Source organism: Solanum lycopersicum, chromosome 10, assembly GCF_036512215.1.
Source record: "Solanum lycopersicum chromosome 10, SLM_r2.1".
Taxonomy (NCBI): domain Eukaryota; kingdom Viridiplantae; phylum Streptophyta; class Magnoliopsida; order Solanales; family Solanaceae; genus Solanum; species Solanum lycopersicum.
Genome location: NC_090809.1, coordinates 46599936 through 46615130, shown reverse-complemented (window position 1 = coordinate 46615130; position 15195 = coordinate 46599936). Strand labels below are relative to the sequence as shown.

At 34.4% G+C, this 15195-nt stretch overlaps 1 protein-coding gene across 4 annotated transcripts; it reads left to right on the top strand.

The window, feature by feature from the left end:
• Positions 1–2692: 2692 nt before the first annotated feature.
• Positions 2693–13580, top strand: LOC101252535 (E3 ubiquitin-protein ligase MBR2). 4 transcript variants are annotated; one of them, XM_004248707.5, is made up of 7 exons: positions 2707–2981; positions 9752–10398; positions 10513–11519; positions 11997–12047; positions 12815–12910; positions 12980–13123; positions 13236–13580. In XM_004248707.5, the coding sequence occupies exons 2-7, from the start codon at positions 9795–9797 to the stop codon at positions 13365–13367; spliced, it is 2034 nt and encodes a 677-aa protein (XP_004248755.1). In that variant the 5' UTR covers positions 2707–2981; positions 9752–9794; the 3' UTR covers positions 13368–13580. The 4 variants fall into 4 exon arrangements, with proteins under 4 accessions (XP_010327471.1, XP_004248755.1, XP_069146719.1 ...); XM_069290618.1 differs by lacking the exon at positions 2707–2981 and adding an exon at positions 5015–5095; XM_010329169.3 differs by having other exon boundaries at positions 2693–2981; positions 9752–11519.
• The last annotated feature ends 1615 nt before the right edge of the window (positions 13581–15195 follow it).

The window sequence follows — 15195 nt, the reverse complement described above, 5'->3', positions numbered from 1 at the left end:
AAATTTAATCATACAAATATGTAACATAAGAAAATTGAATAGGAATATGATTGATACATATACAAATGAATGCTTATTAAATAAATACTCATATACATTCAAAGATGAAACACGTGTTAAGCTGATACGCATACAAATAAATACTCATCAAACAATTACACATGTACATTCAAAAATAGAATACGAGTATAACTAATATAATTACAAATGAATACTCATAAAAAATTCACATACACATTTGAAAATGGAACATAAGTATTACGTATACAAATAATGTTTAAGTTATCTACGATCCCTTAAAATTATCTATATATTTCACTTAGACATCTCAATTAAGCTAGTATCAATTGAATATTTAAATTATTTAAAATATATACCTATTAAACACAAATAATGACATGACAGGAAACATATTTTTTGCATATCTAAAATCATATGTTTTATTATTTTTTTAAAAAATCAGTTTTTATTTTTCCATTGATTCTTAGAATTGTAAATGCTTAAAAGATTTTTCAAATATTTTTGAAAACAATAATTTCTTATCTCAAAAAGAAAAGGCCATCCACCCCACTTTCGATCGTCTTCTTCACCTTAACTAGGTTTTCAAAGCCAACTGTATTATTGAATCTTTAAAAACGAAAAAAGAAAAAGATTTTTGGACATTGAAGTAAAAAATTAGCCGATAGTTTCATTTTCGGCCACCTTCAAACAAACATCACCACTCAAAATGAAAATGTAAACCCATGCAACTTATAAAAAATAATATCAAAGAATTTGATAAAATTAAATGGAAAGAGTTCAAGGGTAATTGTAATTAGTTTACCATATTGAAAAAAGATTTCTTCCGAGTTTTACTTTAATTAGTTAGTTTGTATTTGTATTTTTTTTTAGCAACAACAAAAGAATACATTTCATAACAACCAAAGTGTTAGCTATATATTGTAATTAGTGAAATGGTAACAAAGATTGTCTATTTATGGCACAATGTTTGCTGTTTCTGAAAATTTCTCTAAATTATATCCAGAGGTGGATGTAAGATTTGAAGATTGGGAGGAAAAACTTAAGGGTAAGGTTGGTGGAGCATCCTGGTTAGGTCTCCGAAAATTTTGAAGCCCCAATAAAATTTTGATTGTGAAGTTTATTATTTTATTTCACTTTAATCAATATTGACATTATAATTAAAAAATAAAAAATAAAAATCAATATTCTTCAAAAAATCACTTGCATTTTCCTTTACATGGTCATTTCTAAAAAAAATAGCAACATAAGCAAAATACATCATCTTTCTTCATACTATACTCCAACCATTTGGAATATGAAACCTAAATGACGCCTTACAAAATCGATGCATTTTTGTTTCGAATCTAGTTTGAGGTTATTCATTATCATTGATATCCAGTTGACAAGGAACTTGTTGAATATAGCGTCTTCTCACTTCATCTCGTATTCTAGGGCTATATTTATCAATGAATATTCTTTCTCCAGGATTCAGTTTAAGTTGTAAAATGCAAAAGAATTGTCTCTAAAACTAGAACTTAGTTGAGAAGAATTATGTTTGTCAAAAAACTATCCATTTCAAATTACAAGAATTAACAACAAATTTTTACAAAATAATACGTTTATAAAGAGAATTTATCAATTTATGCGAGATAATTGGAGTAGGACTTTAATATGCAGTGAACAATACTTGTAAGCGGTAGATTTTCTGAAAGTCTTATATTTTATCTAGAATTGTTCTAGGAAAGAATACTTGTAAGCAACAAATTTTCTAGAAGTGTTATATTTTGTTTAGAATTGTACTAGGAAAAGTTAGTCTTATATTTTATTTAGAAATTTGTTGATAAATTCAATTAAGAAAGGAATGGGACAAAATATTTTTTTTAAGAGAAAATTAAAAGCTGAATTTAAAGTTAAAAAAAAGTTTATCTTCGGTAAGAATTGATAATGGATCAAAAGTTTTTTTTCAAAAAAAAAGAGAAAACGCTGAATTTTAAGTAAAAAATAGGTTGCCTTCGGTGGGATTCAATCTCACATAATTGACCTGCAAATAGACAACTTCGATTAGTGCACGCACAATAACTTTTAGTTCTTAGAGTGTACAATTAAATATATATTTGTTTTATTAATTATCTATACATATATGTACAATTCTATTTTAAAAATTACTGCGTGCACGTGCCTCATCATAAGTGCATGTGGGTCCGCCCATAATTTTAACCTAACCTAAAAAATATAGGAGAAATTACAGAGTTAAACAGATATATACTAGTTAATTAGTTATGATAACAATAATTTTCGTTAATTACCACTCGCCACCAACATTCAGTGATAATTACTTCTCCATTTTTTTCAGCTTGTATAAGCGTGTACATTTATATAATTGCATCATCTAATTTATATAATATTATTTGTATATGTTTGTATTTATATGAATTTGTTATTTTGAATTAATACATAATTAAATATAAATCAATTGATACTAACAATTTTATACAAATACAAATGAAAATAACTTAATTATACAAATATACCCGTAAATTATACAAATAAAGTTATATATAACAATTTAAATTATAGCTACAACCGATAAATATACAAACTATGCTATTTATAAAATTTCCTAAAAAGTAAATCAAAAAATAATTGTATACCCCATTCTAACACATATTAACTATTATTATAATATATATAGTACAATAAATACACAATTATGAATGCTTAATCCTTCTCTTTGGCTCTGTATTCCCCTACTCCCTCTTTTCTCTGAGAGCCACACCTACACAGGCACCCAAAAACTCTCTCTCTCTCTCTCTCTCTTCTCATCTATCCATATTCTCTCGAGCGGCATACTTTGTCGATTTCCTAGCACCATGACAAAACCATCATCAATGGATATGTAGCTTTACACCCACTTTAACAAATCCAATAATTTAAGTTTTCGACCAGAAATTGGTCGATCATCTTCTCCATCTGATTATCAGGTTCTCTCATCGACCCATTAATTTTCCTGCTCATACATACATACATATATATATATATATATGTGTGTATGTATATAGTCTAAATTTCAACTTCTCGTTCGTATTTTTTCTCCCTTGAATTCACTGTTTAGTTTTTGCTCTTATAAAAAAATGGTATTTGTTTTTTTTTTTTAAAAAAAATTAGGATCTATGATTCTACTGAGTTCAAATATTGATATGAATATTGGTTTTGATCAACTTTGTTCCTTTTGTGTTGGATTGCTCGATTTTGACCGACTTTTTGAGTTTTCAGTTGCTTGTAAAACTTGCTCGGTGATATCGAGGATTTGACTTTATTGGTCATAGTTGTTGGGTTAGGTGATAATCACGAAGTTATGATATAAACAACAACCTCATTTGGGGAAAATTCTTGATTTTTTTCTCCTTGCATTACCAGACAGCTCACAAGTTACTTAGAGATTATATGTTCTTGTTGGGGTAAGTGTGAAATGCACAGAACCCTTATGTTGTGTTAAAAATAAATACTTTACTTAGTATTGGAATGAAATGGATTTGAATAGAGCAGTAAGACATATAAATGATTCATATACTGGGCTCCGATTAACTTAGAATTGAGGTATTGTGTTGTTGGGTAATTTGGAGGAAATGATGTCTTTGCCACTTATGAATTGGATAGAAAAAAGTGACCTTTTCAGATCTATTTCTACGAGGATGTAAAACTAAAAACAAGTTTTTGAAGGGCTACAAAACCAAATCTCATGGTGATTTTTCATGTTAATCCCTTTTTATCTGGTTATTAATATACGTTTTCATCCTTGACAGTAGGCATGAGCAGTCGAGTTAGTTTTTTTTTTTTGACAAATACTGAATAATGTTGATGATCGCTTTCTCGGGCATGAGAATTTAGCTTTGTCTTTGTCATTTGAACATTCTAGTTTCTACTAAGTATAGGAAAATAGCAAGGATTATGATAAGAATTGGGTTATTTGAATAAACAAAAAAATATTGCGGAAACAAAAATAATACCTAGTGAAATCCCACATTGAGGTGTGGGGAGGGTAGGATGTAGTAGACCTTATAACTATCTCGCGGAGGTAGAGAGTCTGTTTCCAAAGAAAATACTAAGATTACAAAGTAGGATTGGAAGATATGTGGGATTGAGAATAAAATCTCCAAATTTTAAGATAAAGTCTTAAGATATCCAAGTGATTTTAGTATCAAATGTAGCGGATTAAAACTACTTATGATACTATATGTGTCAATTCAAGAACATATATCAAAAGTGATCCGGACCCATATTTTGAAGAAATTAGGGACGACAATTAGTGGGAAGACTAATTACATTATTTAATTTACTTTAATTAAAACTAAAGTTATCAGTTAGGAATTAATTTTACCTGGTCAGATTGTAAGATAAATTCATAATCACCCCACACAAGTGTGTAAAAAAGAGAAATACTCGAATGATATTGATCATGTCTTTAATAACAAAATTCACCCGTATGTTCCGGGAAAACCAATCCTAAATAAGTTGAGATTTAAATCTTACCTGTTATGATAATAATAACTAGAAAACTTTTAAACTAGTAAAGTAAGTAAAACTATTCCAAAAACTTCCTAACAAAAATAATGGTAGAAGTGCAAAATTTGCACCCAAATATAATGTCCAAAAATGACACGGCCTCTCTTGGGCTTCGTGTTGGCCCCTCCATTGGGTTCTCATGCGGCCCCAATCTTCCTTCTCATGTACTTGTACTTAGATCAAGAAATATATGTAACATTTAGGTCACTTCTTGCCACAATTTTTGGACACTTCTTCCTTGATAATCATCTTCTTGATTTTTTATTGAACCCTTCAACTTTAATGGAGGTGCGCCACCGCGGATGCTATCAGATTATGTTGTCTCCACCAAGAGAAAGAACATTTTCATCTTTTGTTGAGTTGAGTTTGTGGTACTTGTATTGTGTTATTCAAGCTAAATTTGTTGGTTATTCAGTCCCCTCACTTTGATAAATTTCTTCACCCAGTAGTTTCATCTGTCGCGTGAAGTGATCTGACTGCAGCAACTGCTTTAGCTTCCTTAAAGGCATGGCTGAAGAAAGAGTGAAAAGTGGTATTCCCTGTGTGCTCGTTTATACATATCCAATGTGTACTCCATTATGCAAAGACCTTAATCACTTCATTTATATGCTAGTGATACTACTTTGTGTCTACGATCTATTAGGAATACTTAAGCATCTTGATTAGCGCTTAGTACCTACCTTTAAACAACCATTTTGTCCAAGATTCCATTTTTATGTTTTACAATATTCAAAGAGAGTAGAATGGTGTGATACAAGGGGTTATCACTTCATGTGCCATGCGTGAACAATGTGCATTACAGAAGTCAGAAGTGGTAATGAGATGCAAAATTCTACGGGGAGAAGCGATTAGTTTCTTTCTACGAGATGAAAAAGAGATTAAGAAAAAATGGACATTTTTCTGTTTGAGCAATAGAGCTTGTCTCCATGTACTGTTATGTTTTCTTTGTAAACATTAACTTCTGCTCGAGTTTGTAATGCTTTATACTATGTTCCTTTTTTTCTTTCTTCTTCAAACACAAACTTTTTCTCTTTCTTCTAGGCGCAAGTGTCTCCTCTGCCATTTCTTTTTCTGAGCTTCTCTTTTGCTTCTTTCTCTTTTATGATTCTGTCTCAGTACTTCACAACGACAATCAAATCTTTTATGATGTAAATGTATACTTTTATATGGTAAAATGGAAGTTTATTTTTGCGATTGAAGTTATTATCCCATGGATATTGAAATTTATATGTTCATGATGCTTACATTTACTTGTTTGACTATTACTATCATCATTATATGTTGATATGTTGGATTCGGAAGTTAGTTGCTTGAAGTTTTAAGCACAAAAAATTGTACTTCCTCCGTCCCAATGTTGATTTCCCATTTTTTTCGTTATTATCTTAAACCTTATTATTCTTTTTTCTTTTGAGGTTGGGGTGGTTTAGAGGGAAAATCTAGACCTTCCTTTTTCTCTTCTTTTGGGGTTTGGGGAGATGGTTTAAATGTTGTTTGTTGTTTTTATCGTTATTTTTTATGTATATAGTTATCACATTCATCTTTAACCATGTTTTTTTCCCTTTTGGTTGGGTGTTGTTTAGAGGAAAAATGAGGAGTTAGTTGAAAATGTTTAATTTACCTTTCTTTTGGAGATTCCTAATTCACTTAGGCAATTTAATTATGTACTCTTTTACTCTATTTAGTGGCTTCTAGATAATAAATTGGTGATGTAATCGTACCTTTTCATTTTGTGTTCATTTAGTGGTTTAACTTAAAGGGATCCATCACCCTTACTCATTGTTTGTCTTGAATGAAGATTTTGGGATAGGAATGTTTCAAGAGATTTCTCAAACCGGGGGGGGGGGGTTGTTTTGTGACTTTGTCTTTCAGTCTTCTGTGGTCAACCCCAAAATTTTGAAGTGTAATTAAGGTGCAGATTGGGTAGTGCTAACTTGCTTATGTCAACAGTTTCAGTGCAAGCACTTTATCCCTAAGAGTTTCTCCAAGCCGCTGGTTAGGAAAAAAAACTTCTGATTTTCGTAGTATGTCTGATTATATTACTGTTAGCACTTACTATAAATAAACAGGTCAAAATATTAAGATGACATTAGGACAGTTTTTCGGTAAAGAGTTCCTTTTCTTTTTTCAAAAAATTTGTTGAAAAAAGTTTTCTGAAAAATAATGTGTTTTGATGACCCTTTGAATGAATATCTTAGAGAACAATGGGTTTGATTGGATGTTCTCTCGAGAAACAAAACTATGTTTGACAACCTTTTCCTTCACAAAGCTCTTCATCAAACCTTCACATCAATAATTCCATCAATGTTATGCAAATATCAGGATTGAACTTTTTAAAAGGACATGTGTTAGCCTAATATTAACTTCTCTTTTGAGCCGAGGGTCCATCGAAGACAACCTCTCTATCCCGTAAAGATAGGGGTAAGGTTTGCATAGATCTTAACCCCCCCCCCCCCCCCGACCTCATTTGTGTACACTGTGTAGGTTGTTATTGCATTAGCCTAACATTAACTGTCCATTTGGCCGGAGATTGTTTTCACTTTTTCGTGGAAAAATTGTTTGGACATATTATTATTACAATTTTTGAAATTCAAAAGGTTGTTTTCACAATTTTCACTCCAAATCTCTCACGAAATCCAAAAACAACTCTAGTTTGAATCCATGTCCAATCACAACTCCAACTACCATTTGCAACTTGAAAATAAATATCGTTCTCTTAGAATTTTGCAATGCTTCTGTCCAAATGCCCTCTAGCTTACAACAACATACCTAGTGTTATCCCACAAGTGGGGTTTGGGAAGGGTAACGTGTACACAAACCTTACCGCAGGGACTTGGAAGGTAGAGAGACTATTTTTGATAAATCCTCTTCTCAAGAAGAAGCACATCAAAGTAGTTGGGGAAAACGATAATGGCATGTGAAGACAACATTGAACCACTTGCTAAAGAAATACTAAAGACAAAATTACATGACATTCTAGGAGAAAAAGGAACAACAACTACAAAATAATACTATAATCTAAGTATAAGAAACAACATAGTGTAATAGAGATCGAAGACCAATAAACTACAAGAGTAGTACTAAGATTAGTAGTAGAGAAAGGTACGTGAGACAATTTCAACTTACCTACTACCCATCTATCCTGATTCGTGTGCTCCATAACCTTAATCTAAGGTCATGTCCTTGGTAAGTTGAAGATGTGTCATGTCTGGTGTAATCGCCTCTCCCTTATACTCCCTCTGTTTAAAAAAGAATGACCCTATTTCCTTTTTAGTGTGTTTCAAAAAGAATGACCCCTTTCCTTTTTTGGCAACATTTTAACTTTTCACATGACATGTTTATAACCATAAGATTATAGGGCATTTTCGTACATTTGACATAACTTTAATTTAGAACCACTAGATTTAAAAGTCTTCTTTATTTTCTTAAACTTCGTTCCAAGTCAAACTAGGTCATCCTTTTTGTATCGGAGGGAGTACTTCTTTGGCACACCTTTATCTCTCCATAAATCATCCATAGTCAACCTCTTACATCTTCGCACTTACGACATCTGTGTATCTTTTGTTCACATGCTCGAACCACCTCAGCCCTGCTTCCCGCATCGTATCCTTCACCGAAGCGACTCCCATCTTGTCTCGGATATCTACATTTCTAATCCTATCTCACGTAGAAAGTCCACAGATTCATCTTAGCATCCTCATTTCTGCAACTTGCGTCTTCGAACGTGAGAGTTCTTGATCGACTAATACTTTGGCTCCATACAACACATTATGTTTAACCACCACTATGTAGAGCTTGCCTTTTAAGTTTTGGTGGCACCTTTTTATCACACAAGACTCCTGATGCGAGCCTCCATTTCATCCACCCTGCACCAATATGATCTGTGATATCATTGTCATTCTTCCCACTACCTTGGATAATAGCCCAAGATACTTGAAACTTTCGGTCTATTGGATAAATGCCCACTAAGTTTGTAACATAAAAAATATAAAGTAAAAAAATGTTAAATGGTAAGTTTAAAATTAGCTTAATGTTAGAGGAATTTTAATGGAGCTTGTTGAACATAATAGTAATGTATAAATATAGATGAAACATTAAAAGAGAAAAATGACTTGGTAAGAAATTAGGGTGATAATGTTGAAAATTTTAGGCTATTGTGGAAGCAATTTTGGTTTGGATTTTGCTTTTGCTTTATCTTCTTTTAAAAAAAATGCTTTTAATAGAAAAAGTTCTATTCAGAACAAGACAAACTCCGAACATGGCCAAAGGATAATGTGTCTTACAGAAGACTTAATGAATCAGTTATGTATCAACTCCGAGAAGTATGTCACTAGATGTAAGTGTTTTCTTTAGATTTTTTTCTTCTCCCCCCCACACACAAAAAAAAAATCCCATCAGGAGGATCAATAATGTTTCTACTTACCCTCCATCGACTCAAACCCTCAACCTACCGGTTGATGGTGAAGGTATTCAACCATTCGAGCAACCCTCACTTGTACAACTAGATGGAAGTTTTACTGCTTTAAACGTTGCATTATGATATTAAATGTAGCACTGTAGAACTTTAATTTCTTTCAGATAAGCAGAAAAGAGTAGGGCTCACTTAAATCAGTTGCTTCAATGGACTAAACATGTCCTTTGAGCAACTGTGATTGTACTGATCATTTAGCAACTCAAATAAATAGGTCTTTATGTTCTTATATTCATATCATCAAATCCTAAACTTAGGTGTTGACAAATCCTACTTTTTTTTATTGGTACATGATTATTAGATAGCGGCACTTGTTTCCATATAGCATAGCTCATTTTGTTCTTCGCTGGCACGTGAAAACTAGAGAACAAATTGAATGATCGTTGTTTGATGAGGCATTAAATGTGATTGTAGAGTGCTTTCTCACAGTTGTCTTTGTATATGTGTTAATGATTTGCTGCTTGCAGAAAATTTTCAATTCATGATCATCTAATGCTTTGCAGTTGTATTGTGGTTTTTACTCGGATTGTGACCGCTATATACTATGTTGGCATAATTTAAACATATTCTTTACATACTTGGAAATCAGAATAGATGATCTCTAAGTTGCCAGTTGCTATGTAAACAAATTTCAGTTCTCCATAATTTTTGAACAGCTAAAACTTTGATTATGTTGTAACCTTTTTGCGATCTCAACTTCTCTTAATGTGGATTTTTCAGGGGATCCTTCACCGGTGCTCTTAAGGTCCCTGTGTTCCTCAAAATGACCCACATGCAAGGGGACAGAAGTGTTTTGGACTCCTTTCCAGAAAACATTGATCTTAATCAGGGATCTGTTTCAAATAATGCTTCCATGGATGCGACAGCTCCCTGGGATAACTTTCGGAATCCAGTAGATAATCGATTGTCAAATCCCATGCTTTCTCCTTCTGGAAGAAATCCTAGTTATGTTAATGGTGTTAATTATAATGCTCAAAGCTTTAGTGGCTGGGATCAAGGTGAATCCAGCTCCACTGCTAATTTGCATGACCGAACACGTGGCAGTGACTTGAAAATCGGACAAGGTTGGACTTCTTCATCAAATGATTATGTTATGATTAATCCAAGGTCAGAACGCCGATTTGAACCTTCTAATGTCTTTTCTACAAGCGGTTATGGTGGCAATCATGTAATTGGCAGGCCTCCAAGTGTATCATCAAGCCTTACCTTGGATCATAGTCCAGTAAATTCTAATTTGAGTGGTGGATACAATAATGATGATGGTCGTCTGGTCATGCGAACAAGTGTACCTCCACTTCACAAATCTGATAGGTCGGAAGTGGTGCGTCCTCCGGCTTTCAGTCCATCTGGCAGTGGAACCTTTACAGGTAGTTCTGGTTATTTGACAGGGACAAGTAATGTATCAAGTTCTTCTATGGATAATTGGGGTTCATCTTGCAAGCGCAAAGCCATTGAAGGCAATTCTGGACATTCTTTTGCAGGTGGAAGTTCAAGCTCCAATGCAGGACCTGAGAACACTGTACAGCATAACTATCCAAGTTGTAATAATGCTTCGAGCAGCATAAACAGACTACCCCGCTCTGCAAATATGCAGAATGTTGGTTATCTGGAGAATACTTATCCAAGAAATGGGGTTGGTACAAGTATGTCTGCTTCTGATATATTTCCTCCATTAAGTGCTGGTGGAATTGCAGAAAGCTCTGCAAGAAATTTTGGTGCTATAGCAAATCTTGTGAATCAGGATCTCATTACATCTGGTTTACTACCGATTGGCGCTACTGTAGGGCATTCTAGTGTCAGCCCTGCCCATGTGCCGCCTGGATCTGCCTCAGTAACAAGCTCTTTGGACTCGAGACAACCATTTTCACAGCCAATGAATTCAGGTAACCTTGGAGGCCAGTCTCACATGATGCAAGTTCCTGGTTTTTCTAGAGGTTTTCACTCGCTTCCCTGGGAAGCATCTCCTAGTTCACGAGGCGGTAGTTCATCAATGATTTCTGGAGATAGAGGTGCTTCATTGGGAGATGAATCTAACTTCAGTACTGTCAGAAATAATGGGGAGTCCCATCCATTTGTTCCTGAGACAAGAAATATGGTACTTGACCCCACAAATTGGAGCTTAGCTACTGCAAATGCAAGCTCTTCTAGAAATATTCCTAGTTCTGCAATGGGTCCTGGTTCAAGAGCACGTAATTCTCCTACTGCATGGGCTAATCAGAATTCAGCAACTACTAGCTATGATGGATTACCAGAATTTGCTCCTTGGGTTCTCTTCCCATCAGGTGAGCCCGAGTCTGGAAGTCAGAGAGGTCGTTCTTCTCTGCTACCTTCAGCTGCTTCTTCCTCAGAGGATCCAGTGATGTCTTCCCGATATGGTAGCCGGGGTAACCGTCAACCACATCTTAGATCGAGTTTGATGGTTGATCCAGGGGATGATGTAGATGGTTGGCGTGCTTTAGCTGCTGATGTTGAGGGTCGACACAGACTGGTATGAGGGTTGCTTTCCATAATGATTTCTAAAGCTGTTGTGTTTGGTATATAGAGGTTTCATAACTTGGTTGTCTTGTATCTGGCATGATTGATGTAAAGATATTTGATCCCATTGGTATTTTATCCTCCCGGAGACTTCTTTTAATTTATTGCCTTTTTTAAATAGATTTATATCCAGTTGGATTCGTTTGGTCAATGAATTTAAAGTGGCTTGTTAACACTCATCAGTGATCTCTTTAGGCTAAACAGCAACCAATATGTTATGGTTTTACCAATAACCGTGTTTGCCATGCTATTTGGTTTGCCCAATCTATGAATTAGATTTGTAATGGTTCACCACTTATGCAGCTATCCTTGTTAATTCTACATGTCTTGATTTTGAGTTGCTCTAGATCTGCCAATAATTTCCACTTCCCTTGCCGAATCGGAGACTTTGTCAGTGCTGATTAATCTTTTCTCCACTTATGTTCAACAGATTCGTCAAGTCCTGAATGCCATGCGGAGAGTCGAGAACTTGAGATCAGAGGTTTCATCTCAATCCTTATAATAAATAATCCAATGAATATATATTTAGCAGAAATGATTTGCAGCTTGTTATCTAATTGTGTACATACATAGACTGTTAATTCTTTTCGAAACGCTGAAAGTTTGAAAACAATACTAACACTTTTAAGCTGTGCTATGTTAGCTTTGGTGAGAAAGGTAAGGATTATATGGCCTGCATAAAGAAATGGATCTTGGGCTTTACTCAACCCCAAATTCTAGCTCAAGAGGTGAGCATTGCCCAAGATCATGTAAGGATATAGATTTGCCTCCCACCCAGGGATGTGGGACTTAACAGCCTTCATGGTAACATTATTGCCTGGATGAGGAAAAAAGACTTGTCATTATTTCTGATCGAGTCAGTTGGAGTTTCCTAATGATCAAAAGAAGAAAGAGCGAGTTTGAATTTTCTGGTTGCAATTTGGATGGATAAGAGGTTTTAAGTTTTCGGAGCCATTTTTTTAACTAGTCTCGATGACAAGATCAAATTGCATCTGATTTTTCATTATAAAGGTTCTAATTCTTGATTCGCTGTTAGAAGAGAGCTCTCTTGGTGCAGTCTTCCTCTTTGGACAGGGTCCTTTTTCAACCCTTCATCCTCTATTAAAAATGCTCATTACCTGATCCAAGTGCTAAATTATGAACTTGTTACTGCTAGCCAATTAGAATAGCTCAATTTTGCTTGGCTACTTTATTTGCTGCTTCTTACTGATGAAGAATTTATGGTGACTTTTGTGGGCACTTTCTCAGGATTATATGTTGGTTGATCCATTTATCAATGGAGTTGCTGAGTTCCATGATAGGCATAGGGCCATGAGGCTCGACGTTGATAATATGTCCTATGAGGTAATGTAGTTAAATTTTGTTTTGACTAAATTTCTAGATGCTGGTCTCACTGATTGCTTCGTCCGTTAGGAACTATTGGCTTTGGAAGAACGTATAGGAAATGTAAACACAGGCTTGAGTGAAGAAACCATTTCAGTCAATATGAAACAGCGGAAGCATGGGTCTTTACGTGGACAGTCCTCATCCAACTTGGAACCTTGCTGTATATGTCAGGTAAGAATCTTATCTGATGTTTTTATACATTACTAGATAATAGTTGTCCCAGAACAACCTTTTTGGCTGATTTGTTAGCTAAAGTTTGTCCTATTTCGTGTACTAAAATCAGGAGGAATACACATCTGGAGATATCATGGGCATTTTGGATTGTGGGCATGAATTCCATACTAATTGCATTAAGCAGTGGTTGATCCTGAAGAATACCTGTCCCATATGTAAGATGACTGCCTTGAAAACTTGAAAGAATTACCTGCAACAGCTATTTTTTTCGTCTTCTATTTCCTCCCCGTTCTAGTTAAGAAGACGGTGAACGAACACACAAATAAGGGAGGTTCTTGAGTCAACTTAGTAATACTATACTATGGCTCCTGGAAAATCTTACTCATGATGGAACCAAAGGAGTTGTAAGTAAAAATATTTGACATTGTGTTGAGGGAATTATTTAAACCTTTTACCTTTTTCTGTGTTGCATAGAGTAATACATCACTAGACCAAAGACCAATTTTGGAGGTTATATTGTCCCTTTCTTTGTTTGTTTTGAGAGTCTTAACGTGACACAAATATCACAGATATTCGAACCATAGCTTCAACATATAGATCACATGATCATACCCAACAACACACAAATAGGCGCTTACCACCACATAATCACAAAATCGCGAATAGCACCAAAAGCAGTTCATATATCACATTTTTGCTATCGTACAAGAATAACCCTTTCTCCGTGGTTCTCAAACAATACCAGACTGTTCCGAAATCAGAGTTTCTACAGAGTCACGATTCATTCTTTTCCCTTATCATCTTTACCTATGTCAATTTAAACACAAACACTTCCAACAATTTATCATCAACCCATCTTACATAACCAAGTTATTCCCCTTCTTTTGTCGACACTTCTACGAAATCCAACAAATTACAGTTCACACATAGGCAGCTACTCAAGCAATGCAATATATATGATAGCAATTATCAAACTTTATCATTAAATTAAATCAGGTGCATTATATTTATTTGCATCATCTATTTTTACATTCATATGACCCTTAATGCAATATGTTAACTTTTCAGAATGCTTCATTGTTCCCTAAAGATGAAATGTAGACGTCAATGCATCAATTCATAAGACTCTATTTGACATTTGCTCTTGTATTGGGAGATTGGTAATCTGAGCTTTGATATTCAATTGTCACGATCTGATTCATTGTGTCATGCATGCACCTACTCCATCACCTAAGAGAACCCTTTTCACCAAATTTAAATTGGAAATGCAGAAGTAAAACAAGCATGATATATTGCCTTAATAAAATGAAAAAGCTAGTCTCAATTTCAATAGAGAACTTTTGAAGAATACACGAAAATCCTCCCAGGGAACTAGTCTAAAAAGAAAATTTTTACTGTAGGAGAGGTACAACTTGTATTAGTTATGTGAGGCTCAACTAATTCTTTGACACTTTGATATAGTGGAACTATTCTTTGACTTTAAAGCTTCAAAAAGGCGAAATGGTCTAGCGGACCTTTCTACTTGTACCTATTTGTATTGTTAATACCTTTATTTATCCTTTTGTTATCTGAACCCCTGAACTCATTTAAACTCTAATATGTTTCCCTTTCAACTCATCGTGACTCTCAATCACGATGACGTCACATTTCACATCATTTTTTATTCTTATAATAATTTCTTTTTGGACGAAAAATCATAAAGTTTTGATGCACATTTTAGAAAATAAAATTTAAATTTGTTCTTTTAAATTAAATTTTGGGTCTCATTATATTATTTGTCATTTTCACCGGTGAAATGGCTCAATCGCCGGAAAAAGTTGCCGCTGCCACCACTCACCGCGAGACCAAAAATACTCTCTCCCTCATCTGTCTTCATCTTTGCGCATACTTTCACCATTTTCTTACTTCCTCCTCTAACCTCCACAAATTCAAAAATCATATGCCGCTGCATCAGCCTCGTCCCCTTTCCACTGTCTTCCTTTTTCTATACCATTGACGACTCATATGAACCATCAGGGATCCCCTATGCTCTCCCTCCTCTCCGGCGCACTAGAAGGCCGGAAAGTTTG

Coding starts and splice junctions, on each gene's coding strand:
- LOC101252535 (XM_010329169.3), top strand. CDS start 9,795: ATGACCCACATGCAAGGGGACAGAAGTGTTTTGGACTCCTTTCCAGAA. Junction 11,520..11,996: donor TTGAGGGTCGACACAGACTG/GTATGAGGGTTG, acceptor TATGTTCAACAG/ATTCGTCAAGTCCTGAATGC. Junction 12,048..12,814: donor TCGAGAACTTGAGATCAGAG/GTTTCATCTCAA, acceptor GCACTTTCTCAG/GATTATATGTTGGTTGATCC.